Below are 13,178 nucleotides of genomic sequence, written 5' to 3' on the forward strand. Positions count from 1 at the left end.
TGCACAGTTTAGATGCACAAAAGTAATTTCAAATGGAGCTTCATATAACATACATTTCTGGTTCTTAGACTAATTATGGGTAAGCTAAACTACATAAACAAGACGAGTTAAGAAACTCAACCGAAGGAGAAAGATAACAATAATAAGGATAACAATAATTGCTGTTAGCTGGCTTAAGATCCCTACACCACCGGCAACATGATTAGTCCAAACTAATATGAAGCAAAAGAAACCCTCCGTTCACCCAGATCTGTTCTGTAATCAGACTTGAGACGGCTCTTTTGACCACCTCCAGGTGACACGTCAGTGCTTTTCCATCTCCGTAGGGAACCATCTTCAGCTGTAGTCCTGCAGCCCACAGTCGGGGAGGTAGCGCCCTCTAATCACCCTCTCGTCACAATGCAGACTTGGAACAGTGACGTATTATCCATGTTTAAGACAATGTTCCATCATACACATCATAGGCACATCATAGGCAGCACCATCAAGAAAAAATAATGATTATACTAGATCAGATTATAACTGTTCTGGCACAGCAAAGAATCCAACAGAAAACACCAAATTGAAAGAAAAGCATATGTTCATTTAAAAAGAATAAAAAAGGTGTCCATCCATCTTCTTTTGTTGATCATCAGGTTATGTGTACATTGAAATATACATCCACTAGAAATAAGAGATACATGAGATGCATTAGCTCCACATTAGTGTATAGCCTTGTCATTAAGCCAAACCAATGACTTCACTTGATAGTGTTCAGTATGAGAAGCACATGTGACACATGGCCACAGCATTTGGCCATGGGTCATTTTAATCGTTTTTTGTCAAAAAATGTGCATTTAATTTTTTTTGTCAAATGAGATTATTTTCTCTTGAAATATGTTTCCTCTTTTCTTAAAGAGCAATGACTGTAGTTTTGCTGCTAGGATTTCGTTGCTCGGAACTTGCAAAGCTATCAAGCTGAAAGAATATATCATAGATGCTTATGTAGTTCCCCACCTTCGTTGTAGGGGGATGTGTGTGTGTGTGTGTGTGTGTGTGTGTGTGTGTGTGTGTGTGTGTGTGTGTGTGTGTGTGTGTGTGTGTGTGTGTGTGTGTGTGTGTGTGTGTGTGTGTGTGTGTGTGTGTGTGTGTGGTAACCAATAATGAATCCCTAAATCGGCTTTATCCAAATGCTTACTCTCATACCCATTTTTGGATGGACCAATCTGAGGAAGGCTAGTGAGTAGAGAGCATGATAAGGACTTCATTTTAATGTTTTAATTAGATACAGAACGATATCGAGCCAAACTGTTTTGTAGAATCAATCCATCTAAGCAAGCCGTTTACCTTCACTATGTCTATAAACAGAGTTAGATAATCAGTAGACCGTAGGAACCTTCACTATAAACAGAGTTAGATAATCAGTAGACCGTAGGAACCTTCACTATAAACAGAGTTAGATAATCAGTAGACCGTAGGAACCTTCACTATAAACAGAGTTAGATAATCAGTAGACCGTAGGAACCTTCACTATAAACAGAGTTAGATAATCAGTAGACCGTAGGAACCTTCACTATAAACAGAGTTAGATAATCAGTAGACCGTAGGAACCTTCACTATAAACAGAGTTAGATAATCAGTAGACCGTAGGAACCTTCACTATAAACAGAGTTAGATAATCAGTAGACCGTAGGAACCTTCCGGCCGTGGCCGTACCCAGCAGATCCATGGCTCTGTCTCCCCCTCTCTTACTGTCTGTGCCTCGAGGCCTTCCCTCTCTTACTGTCTGTGCCTCGAGGCCTTCCCTCTCTTACTGTCTGTGCCTCGAGGCCTTCCCTCTCTTACTGTCTGTGCCTCGAGGCCTTCCCTCTCTTACTGTCTGTGCCTCGAGGCCTTCCCTCTCTTACTGTCTGTGCCTCGAGGCCTTCCCTCTCTTACTGTCTGTGCCTCGAGGCCTTCCCTCTCTTACTGTCTGTGCCTCGAGGCCTTCCCTCGTTTCCTTCGCTCTACACCTGTTGGACATGCACCCCTACCTACCATCCACCAACCCCTTACCTACCTACCATCCACCAACCCCTTACCTACCTACCATCCACCAACCCCTTACCTACCTACCATCCACCAACCCCTTACCTACCTACCATCCACCAACCCCTTACCTACCTACCATCCACCAACCCCTTACCTACCTACCGTCCACCAACCCCTTACCTACCTACCATCCACCAACCCCTTACCTACCTACCGTCCACCCTGTGTGCTCCTCTACAATCCACTACCTCTTAACTCAACCTCTACCTGCCAATAAACCTCTTAACTCAACCTCCAAGTCTGCGCCCCCTGAAACATTACTATTATGCATTCTTTGCCTACATTCTTCTAGATATATTATAACATTTATTACCTCAGATTCACTGAGAGACATGCTCTTTCCTCCCGAGAGTTGTTTGTAGATTTCTGTTTTGGAAAATATGAATGGTTATTGAGAAATGTAACTAGTGAGTTGAGTAGAATAAACTGTATATTCGGATGGTTTCTAAAGTGACTACATTTCACAAAAAATGGTTGAAAAACAGTATGAAATGTCAAGTTATTTAACAACTTACTTCCCATGCAGTCCAGACGAAGGAGTAGATTGATGTAGCTCTCCAGGCTGATCCTTCCAGTAGATGTGCCGTAGCGAACAGCCATCAGGTTCAGCATGTCGTCCTTCAGAACAATCCCTGACACACAAACATTCAGTAGGATTCACCGCAGGTAGAACCATATTGACTTCCATTTCTTCCAAATAACAAATTCTCTTGTCTCTAGCTGAGTTGTTTTAATACATTTTAAGACAACTAAAAAGCTGTGTTTGAGCCCCTCAGAAATATTAGTCGATTACAGAAAGGTTGGTGTGACTTTTGGTTTACCTGCAGCCTTTACAGCCTTCCTCAGCTCACGCAGGGACAAAGTTCCATTGCGGGTTGGATCAATTTGGGAGAAGACGTCCTGTTTGGATACAATACAGGTCATAAAGTCTGGAGCCAAGAATGAATGTCAAAACAAACAATGTTATTTTAAATAGTAGTCTCACTCATGGAAATAATACCCATTCTAAGCTTGTTAAATAGTAGACAATAGACAATCAAACATTTTGTACAATCATTTACTGACGTTGTAGGTGGTGACTTTCCTCCACAAACGCAAGAATTCATCACGTTTCAGTTTGCCAGTGATGGATGTCTGAAATCTTGACCTAAGGAACTTCTTCAAATCCTCTCATATTTTGCCCAACGTGATTCAATCAGTATTTTTACATGCACAGCTCAGTTTTTTTAAGTCTGAATAAACATATAAGAAAAGAACGTAACATTAGTTAAGGCTCGCTATCCAGCCTCGATTGTGTGTAAACTGTATAAAAGCAAGGTAAGCAAACAATGGATTATTGATTGAGAGTCGTTGGATACGTCCATCAGAGCCACCATGCTGCGGCAGGCGTCGAGACTGAAGCCTTCCGTTGTCTTATATCCTATTAAAATGAAAACATCTGTTAGAAAAAAATGATAGCGCTGGCAACCACTTTGTCATTTATCCGTTGGAATAATAATTTATAGTGCAAGCAAATTCACGATGACACCAAGTCATGTCATTGTCAAACGACGATGTGAGTATCATTCAGGAAAATCCATTGTGACGAAACATTATCACATTCTGTTTTTTTATATGAAAATATGTTTAAAGTTACTTATTTTGAAGTTTGTGCAGTGGTTCCTTCCTTTCATCAGTTCTTAGTGTGTTCATGCAACCTTTCAGCCTACCTTGAAGGATCTTTTCATTCAACATTTTCTGGAGCTCCTCTGCATGGACTTCTTCAAACTGGAAAAATGTATTAATGAAATATGATATAAGTGGTAAAACACATGGCATACTAGGATTTTATGTGTTGATCATCCCCAATCAGTAAGAAAGTTTAGTAAGGTTTGAGTAAGACAAAATACCTGATCAGAATAATCCTCGAAAAACATTCTGCTCTCCTGGTCTTGGTTTAGATTGGTCTCTCTGATTATGGGCTGGATGTAATTAGGACAAAATGAGCCATATTGAGGGGAAACGAACATACAGCAATACAGCATCAACAATATAGGCTCTCATCCTGCTGACCTTTTCAATTGGACTGTGGCTTTGCCCAGAATGGTCACTGGAAAAAAAAATAATAATAAATAATAAAAACATTTGCAACATTTGCAAATATGTGCATTTGCATTATTATGAAAAACGGTCAATGGAACGTCTGAGCATACTGGGCGTGGGTCTCTGACTTGGAGTGGATCCTGAGGATGAAGGAGGCCGTCTCATCCGGCTTGAAGGTGGACGGCACAATCATGTACTCGCCAGGAGCCAACCTGAACATGTCCATGACCTCGCGTGAGTTCAGGTGCTGTTTGGTTTGCTCTACAGGCCGGTGGGACGTGAAGAACGTGGCGGGCAGCCTTCCCGCCAATGACCTATACTGGAATCAATCATCGTACTCCAGGTTTATACAAAGGAAGTGGTCGATTTGTGATTACAACTTTTATATACAAATAAAGGTTGATATAATATACATTTTACTTACTTGTTCAGGCACCTGGGAAAAAAAAAAAGTAAATGAATGTTAAGGATAAACATGGTCACTTTAATGACAAATAACATTTTGGCTTATACTGTTGACTGAGTCGGTTCTGGCAGACTTAATATAGTACATTAAGTCTATAATATAGACTTTATATAGTTCACAGCTCTGCTGCTATTAAAATAAGTAGGTCTCCCTGAGGAGCTAACCCTATCAACATATCGGTTTTACATTTAAAAGAAAGAATGTAACTAACTGACCTAATGCCAATCGTAAGATAACCCAGTTTCACGTGGTGTAGGTAAACATCAAATATAGGGATTGTATTTGAAACACAAATAACAATCTTAAATAAATAAATATATCCTTACAATTATAAAAAAATATGTTATTATTATTATTTTTGTGGGAATGTATGGAGATACAATATGTAACATTTCTCAAATGTTTGTTGTTTATGATTAGATTATATAATGTTTTGCAGAGCTTATTATGTTATGGGGCTTTATGCTGTGCGAGCAGAATCTTTCTCTGCCTCCAGAATGAAAGGTGACTGATTCAGGTCAGAAACAGTCAGTTGGATCCTACTTTTGAAACTTTATGGAAGGCCAAGTATTTGTGTGTTTGCAACATTAGTGTAAGAGGTAAAAAGACGCCCTGATAATGGTTAATTTATATATAATTTATTTATTAATTTAAGTTGAATAACTTACACTTAACATTAGTATAAAAATGCAAAGCTGTCATTAGTGTCAAATGCACTTGGACACATTTGTTAAATGCTGCATGATATACTATATATCTGCACATGCATCCCGATTGTAAACGCTTAAATAGGTTAAATAAAACAAACCTCAAAAATGGAGAAGCCGATGTAAAGATCATTCTTCAGCCTCCTTGTTCCGTTTTCAGGCTTCTGCATGAGAGACACTAGGATGTTGTTCCCCTGGTCACAGCCGCTCTTCAAACCTTCAATCCTGAACCGGTACTGAGGGTTCATCCTGAACATTTCTACAAGGTCAACAAGAAAAAGAAAAACGGTAAGGAGAATTATTATTTAAAGCAGTATTGCATTTCAATAACTTTAGGCAGGTTGGTAGAAGGCTCCAGATGTTTGCACTACACTACAGCTTGGATGAGGTCACTATTCCCCTTTCTGTAAGCAGTCAGCAGACCACATGTCCATGTAGTTAAGATTGACCTGGGCATTGGGTCTCTTGTTAAATAAGTAACAGTGTGTTCCAGATGCCTCATACACCACCCGCACCAGTTGCAAAGAGGGAAATCTCCCAGCTTTATTGGGGCATTTCACAGAGGAGCGCCCCCTTCTGGTCGGCCCCACTGGGGATTCTGACAGTAGACCGAGTTCAGTGGAGCTGACCGTACGACCGTGGCGCCCGTAAAGAGATTGATTTTCTTTGTATTTGGGCCACATTGGTCGTTTTAATGTTGATTTTAAATGCTCTTATACACTTGATTACATTGCTACTTTATTCCGGTCACCAATTTATGCATTGCACGGTCTTGCTGTGCGTGCAATACAATGAAAAGTTGTGTTGTTTGTTTTCGAGCTGGTTTGCTAAGGTGCTGCAAGCCAGGAAATAAATATCACAAGATCAACTTGTGCAGGTGGTGTACGAGGCATCTGGAACACACCATAAGCAAGTCTACTAAGTACGCAACTGCAATTTAGTAATACACCCAAACACTGTGGTGTTTATTTATTAATGTAAGTGTCTGAGAAGCTTAACTCTCTCTCTAGGAACGAGACTATCAACATCAGCCGCTGCCCAGACGGAGCTCCCACATCCAAACACAGCGGCGTTATACCCGAAGTATCCCAGAGGCTAACCCTCTCTTGCAGTTCTCATCGCACCCCTTACTTTTCTGTGTAACTGTATAACTGTGTTATAAACGATCTTAGGAATTAGGAATATTGATAACTTGCTCTTACTCCTAAAACTAGGAGTAGAACCACAATAACTCTCAGAATGTACGGCCAACTAGGACTGACGTCCTGAGGCGAGACCACTACGGGCTCTGACCTAACCTCCATCGAGGTTGGCTTCAATACATTCTACAGCGCTTGTTGATATCAAGGTGGGGCCAGACAGTCAAACCAAGGAGACGGCAGGGTTGTAGTAGGCTACCTGCTTGAGTATCACGGTTCATAAGTCTAGAGTTTGAGAGAGACGGTCCGAAATGTTGTTTCAAAGCAATAGTTATAATGTTATAATATAATATATATAATAATATGTGTAACAAGTCATGAGACTATTTTTCACTTTTAAGTAAACGGTGGCCACGGACCAGCCCTACTAGAGTCATCACGTACCAGGGTTGTTCAGGCATCCTCCAGCCGTGGTCCCTGCAACCCATCTGCTCTCATAGACCAACGGCGTCCAGTGACACGACCCAGTGGCATCAAGGAAGTCAGGGCACAGGCAGCAAATGTCAAGATCTGAAAAGAAGCTACAGAAGTCCTCCATCGTCATCCTATGCAAAAGAAAACAAAGAGGTAAGTACAAGGTGACCAGATGGTGATAACCTTCGTTGCTTTGTTCCCCATACTTACCAGAACTCCCCATCATCAGCCACGTCAACACACGTTTCACGATCTGCAGCACTTATCGTTTGCCACAAAACAGAACTAGAAAGAAATGAACAAAATGCAATGTGAATATCTTCCTATTGTATTATTATTTTATATTATTTAATCCAGAAAACAAACTGTCAAGTCAACTGTCTGTCAAGCTCATGTCACTACTCTCTCAACTCCATCTGTAAATGGAACCAGTAGCAACACACGTCTTTACCTGTCACTCCAATCGCCAATCCACTCTCCGTTGCCCCATGGGTTGAACAAGCGAACAAGATTTATTGGCTGCCCATTGCTGATCACCTGAATATACGTCAAAATATTGAATTAGCAGAATTGTTTTATATTGTGCAAGAGATTATGACCGTTGTGATGTATTATTAATAGTAACACAACACTAGCTTACTTGTGTGACACCAGTAACGGTGTAGGCATGTCCCTCCACCAAGCCGTTGGCCGAGACAGTGTTGGCTGAAGTCTCCTGGAGAAGAGGTTTAGTGCTGCTAGAGTTAGAGGTTTGACTCCCACTCACTAGCTGAGTATGAAGAGGTTTAGTGCTGCTAGAGTTAGAGGTTTGACTCCCACTCACTAGCTGAGTATGAAGAGGTTTAGTGCTGCTAGAGTTAGAGGTTTGACTCCCACTCACTAGCTGAGTATGAAGAGGTTTAGTGCTGCTAGAGTTAGAGGTTTGACTCCCACTCACTAATGTTGAGTATGCCATCCTTCCATTCTGTGACTGTATGTCAACACACTTTGGATCAAAGTGCCACCATATGCAATATATGATTATGATGATTATTATTATTATTAGTATTATTATATTTTAAACTACTATGTTTTCGTGTGTACTTAATGCAATAATGCAATCACAGAATTACACCAGAGAGATATTCTCTTATATTAGGAATTTGGCAGGAGGTGATATTTAAGGAGACATAATTCTCCTATTTATGCATATTTAGTCAGATATCACTTTACCCCCTGGGGTGTACCACACCCCATCAGTGACTTGGAGCGTGCAGCTCTGGTCATCGTGTTCCAGAGGTCTGGGCCAGCGCTGTCCAGTTGGTAGCATATGTGCACGCCTCCTGTAAAGTCTACCAGGGCTTCTGCTGGGGTTCCTGCATTCATGTCTGCGTAGGAGCCGCAAACCCTGTTCAAGTGCAGACAGAACGTAGTGAAACAGGTTTCAGTTGCTCACTGTGAATCCAAAAACTCCTATTTTTCGAGCTGCATACTTAGCATAGGCTTTTTCCAGCAGAGCAGGCCAGAACTCATTTGGGGTCTTGGAGCGAACAAAGATGAGTTTGCCGTTAATTGTCGGTAACTTATCATCGATGACGACATCCACCCAGTGTCCAAATCTCCAGAACTAAACAATGTAGAGCAGACATAAATTGAGATTATATAACAAGATTTAGAAAATGTTGATATGTGTAAAACAGTGACAAGTGGTGATTTTTGATGAGAGCAATGCTGATAACAAGGTTGCCAACTTCTGGTTTTTGTCTTATAATGCTTACATTATAACAGGGTCCGCGGGTGGAATTGTTGAAGGGAGGGGGGGGATTGAGTGTTGGATTGCGGGCGGACGGGATTGTTGACGGGGGTGGGGGGGGGGGGTTTACGGGCAGGCAGAGTTGTTGAGATTACGGGCAGGCAGAGTTGTTGGGGGGGGGTGACAGCTGCAGCAATTTAGCACTCGTCCAGAGCGACAAGAGTTCTAACAGGTTTTGTTCTACCCTCTAAGATCCACCCCTGAAATTGAAAAATAACCATGAGGTTCCAGACCACGTCTTTCCGAATTGGTCAGGCTTAAGAAACATTATTTAAGACTGAAAAACTGCCAGACAATCACCAAAACCTCTCTTAAACATACATTTAGAGTAATCTAGATTGTAGTATATGCAGTGTGTTGCATTGCTTGTTAAGTAGGCTAGCGAATGCATTCGATTTGTCCAACTTGTGCATTGAAAACGCATCCTTCTGCCAAAACGGATATAGAATTTTGTGTAACATAACAGCTCTAATGTGATAATGTGATGTTAGGTAGGCTACTGGTGTTTGAAACAGTAATATCCTAGGGAAAGTGTACCTTAGCGCAGTTACTAGGTGTTATTATTGCGTGTGTCATGTGATTTAAATTGCTGGGTAAAATTCAAAGACACGTCTTTGCTCTCTTGCTCGAGTGTTTTCTTGCTCTGTTGGATAATGTTTCTCCTCGGGCGGTGGCTTTGTTTTGGCAACAGGTGGGCGGAGCCAGCTATGGCCATTGTATCCCTGGATGTGAAACGTCTTTCAAAACGCCAGGGCATGCGCCGCATTCACAGTCCATACGGACCACTCGCCACTGATGTCAAAGCTTAGCTTTTGGCTTACCCTGAAGTGGAATATGCCGGAGCTGAAGGAGTGCTCAGGAGGCAGAACTTGCTGAAGGATTTTGCTCTGGAATGTCAGAGCTCCAACTGAAGCTAGGAACCAGCAATTACCTTCAGACAGAAACAGGACATTTTAGAACTAGAGCAAAAATGATTGCATCTTAAATGTTATGTTTTAATTATAATATACTATTAAAAAAAGTATTTAGGGCTAGTCTCTTACCAACTACTCCTTGGCCAAAATCAAATCTTGAAACTCCATCAACAACAAAGGATGGGTATTGACATATTTTCTAGAGTGATGAGTGAACAAAACAAACAATTCAAAATGAAAATGTCAATAAAATGCTGTTATTCTCAAAGCTGGGACCTAAATATGTAACCACACACTTAATACTTAAAATATATAGCCAGGAATGTTTACCCTTAGGTTCATAGAATCTTTGTTACAACAAACAAACAGAAAAACACATACCCCTGGTCTCAGCCACTCAACTCTCTTCAGGTCCGAAGGGGATAGAGAAACTTGGCCAATGGAGTTTTGATTCGGAGGAAACATGTCATCAATGTATCTTAGTTGACGTTCCATGCAGTACTTTTCCAACTGCTGGAAGTCTTGGTTCAGAAACCTCACTGGGTTTTCAAGGCTGCCAAAGCCGTTCTTTTTGTTCCGTTTACTCATAATGCTCTGACATACACCAGGAGGCGCCATTGCTCTGGAATTTGAAAGCTGTTTCAAAAGAAAATCCTCTATTTGATTAACATGTTAACGTAAATGACATACTGTACAATTCTTATGTTCACGGTCACTACATTTTTTTTGTATTCTAGTAAGAAGATAAAGTATTCACTGCAGCTCAAGGGTCAAAATTAGAGTAAAACAGTGATGAATTAAAATCAAAAGATGAAAATGATTTAAATTATATAAACCCTTCACCTTGCACAGGATAGGATTTACGGATAGATGTTGTTTATAAATATATTTTGTATGTACGTTATAAAGCAAAGCACAATTTATTTATCGTCAGAAAACTTTAAATAAAGGTAAAGTGTCCTTGATGTAGTGTTAGATTAAAATCTTACCCAACAGGTTATGGTGACTCTCCCTCTCTCTCTCAAGTCTTCTCAAGGCAAGTGCCTTAAACGGAGGTGTGTTTTTGTACTTGACTTCAAGAGGGTGGGACCTTAAGTTGGATAGTTAACTAAATTAAAACACCTCTACACATTTTATTTTTTTTAATCTTTCTTTTTAAATTATTACATAATTATCAGTATGCCATTGGTTTGTAAAATTAATTAAATACATTTATTTTATTGATAAATTCTTAAGCATTTGGACAATTGCATCAAGTGCACATGTTTACATGTGCACAATCTTTTTTAATACTAACTTAGAGTTGTAGCATATCAACATAATAATAAATCATATTTTTTCCCACCAAAATTCCCATTGAATAATTAGTAGTAGTAGTAGAGTATGGGAATGTGGTATGGGTACAGAAACCTGTTTGGTCTTGCCGAACAGCCCCCCAAAGAAGGTGAAACTGGAGTATGCAAATATAGGCAGCTACGCCATTTGAGCCGCAGAAAAGGTCAAAAATAAGTGTGTTAAGCCGTGCTGTAAAAGGCCAGAGGCTGAAAGAAAAAAAGAAAAAGGAAACTCTTTGACTGCAGAGATTTGTCTTTCAATGTCTTCACCTGTTCCTGAGCCTTCCTTTTTACTGTCTGTACTGTTAATGAAAATATTGTCATTATCAGTGATTTTAATATTGCTTCGACCAGGCTGCAATACAAATGGAGACCTTGCATGCTAACAACTGTAAATCAATGGGTTCTTATGTTTTTTGTATTAAACAAATGAGTACCAAACAGTGTAAGTCTGTAACATAAGTAGTGGGGTTCAGTGTGTGGATGCATTGAACATGTGCATGCATTGCATTGAACACCTATGTTCCCCGCTGTGTATGTGACCGGGGAACATGGGACCCTTTTTCAAAAGAAGGGTCCTATGTTCCTTCTGTTATTTTTTCCACCATCAGTTACAGGCCGTTCATATCCAAATAGGCCGAGATGAGCAGAGGTAAATTGGCTTTTGTTTTTGTCACGTTTGGACAGTTGAAATAAACAAAACTAAATAAACAATAAATACTAATAATAAATACACAAAATACTAATAATAAATAAATAATAATAAATACACTTAATACAAATAATAAATAAACAATAAATAAATAAATACTAATAATAAACTAACTAAGGGCCCTATCTTGCACCCAGAGCAATTGACTTTCTACACCGACGTATCGTTGCTAGTTTCACACATGAAACATTGTTCAAGATTGTGTGAAACTGCATAGAAATAGCATGTGGATTGTGGAAACATTTTTTTCCATATGGGGTAAGATAAGATAGAAGATACAACAATTTACAGCCTAATCTCACCTCATCATATTTGGATATGCGCGTCACATGGCCTGTAATCTAGTTTAACAAAATGCTGAATTAAATCAGCGAAGGCATAGTCTTATGTCATGCAATTCGGCAATTATGGAAATTATGGTGGAAAAAATAAGCCCTTTCTAAATATTATTAGGACCTGTTAAGGAATTGCGGGGAATGTTCCCCGGTATGTATTGCAAGACCCTTTTTGGGGAAAACGGGGAACATAGGACCAGGGGAACATAGGACCAGGGGAACATAGGACCAGGGGAACATAGGTACGCTCCCCAAAAGAGAGTCAACCAACTGATGGCAGCCAGACTATGTGTGGAGAAAAAAGGGATGGGAGTTTGACGTGGCACAACTTACAAAGACTTAAGGCCAAGCCTTCCCATGTGTACCACCACCACCTGGTTGCAGGCTGAGATAATCTGACAGGGTTATAAAATATACAAGACAATGCAAACTATTAGAAGGTTACTGAATTTTGAACTTACTAGAGGACTTGGATTTTAAACAGCATGTGGGACCAGCCCATAACTGTTATCACCTTAGACCAGGTTAGCGCACATTACTCGCCACTTCAATTGATACCCAATCCCTTCATCATGGTTGTATTTTAAAAATATAAGTGACGCTATTCCACACTCAAATGTAGACATTTTAGCAGGAGGGAACTGCAAGGGCCCTCTAGTCTAGTCTAGTCTACCAGTGGTTCCCAACCTTTTTGTCTTGTGTACCCCTGATGTATATGTCTATATACTCTACTGAAGTGCACACATAGTTTGTGTGATGATGCAATTATTTGTCAGGAGGATTTGCATTTTGCTTAAGAGATAGCTGTTTTGGTGATAACTCTCTCTCTCTCCATGCTGTGCTGCTCATTCCATTGCTAAGGCTGCACTAGGGTATTCATTTTTGTTTAATTTAGTTGGAATTGTCATATGTAACTTGACTCTTAAACCAAGGTTTAAGTGTCAAGTCAAGTCAAGTAGTCAAGTACATTTATTCATCTCCGTTGGGAGAAATTTGGTTCGGAGACAGGGTACTGCTGCATAGACAAACATGGAACATACAATGCATAAAAATAATAAAACATCCCACATAGAAAGAAAGTACAAACTGGTAACCAGATAGGGACCAAAGTGCAAGAGGATCTGAGCTGTGCAATTTGCCCTACCTACTAGTC

General features: G+C 40.2%; 2 protein-coding genes across 2 annotated transcripts in view; both read right to left on the bottom strand.

The window, feature by feature from the left end:
* Window positions 1-334, bottom strand: part of LOC311361839 (cell division cycle protein 20 homolog B-like) — a gene marked incomplete at both ends in the record, with an annotated part of 5,270 nt that extends 4,936 nt beyond the window's left edge. Inside the window, one exon of the mRNA XM_084481656.1 lies at window positions 268-334. Coding sequence (XP_084337782.1) covers window positions 268-334 — 67 coding nt within the window. The remainder of the gene's footprint in view (window positions 1-267) is intronic.
* Window positions 335-636: 302 nt separating this feature from the next.
* On the bottom strand, window positions 637-10,232 carry LOC311361840 (calpain-1 catalytic subunit-like; the record flags this gene model as incomplete). The annotated part of the gene is made up of 20 exons (XM_084481657.1): window positions 637-663; window positions 2,384-2,436; window positions 2,586-2,702; window positions 2,892-2,970; window positions 3,136-3,204; window positions 3,429-3,490; window positions 3,780-3,837; window positions 3,960-4,020; window positions 4,263-4,471; window positions 4,577-4,588; window positions 5,427-5,584; window positions 6,909-7,069; window positions 7,149-7,223; window positions 7,390-7,475; window positions 7,579-7,653; window positions 8,151-8,325; window positions 8,411-8,544; window positions 9,552-9,661; window positions 9,774-9,843; window positions 10,026-10,232. 20 exons carry the CDS (start codon window positions 10,230-10,232, stop codon window positions 637-639), a joined length of 1,998 nt encoding a protein of 665 aa, XP_084337783.1.
* Between the last annotated feature and the right edge of the window lie 2,946 nt (window positions 10,233-13,178).

The sequence above is a fragment of the Micromesistius poutassou genome, assembly GCF_964030765.1.
Source record: "Micromesistius poutassou genome assembly, chromosome: 17".
NCBI classification, from domain to species: Eukaryota; Metazoa; Chordata; class Actinopteri; order Gadiformes; family Gadidae; genus Micromesistius; species Micromesistius poutassou.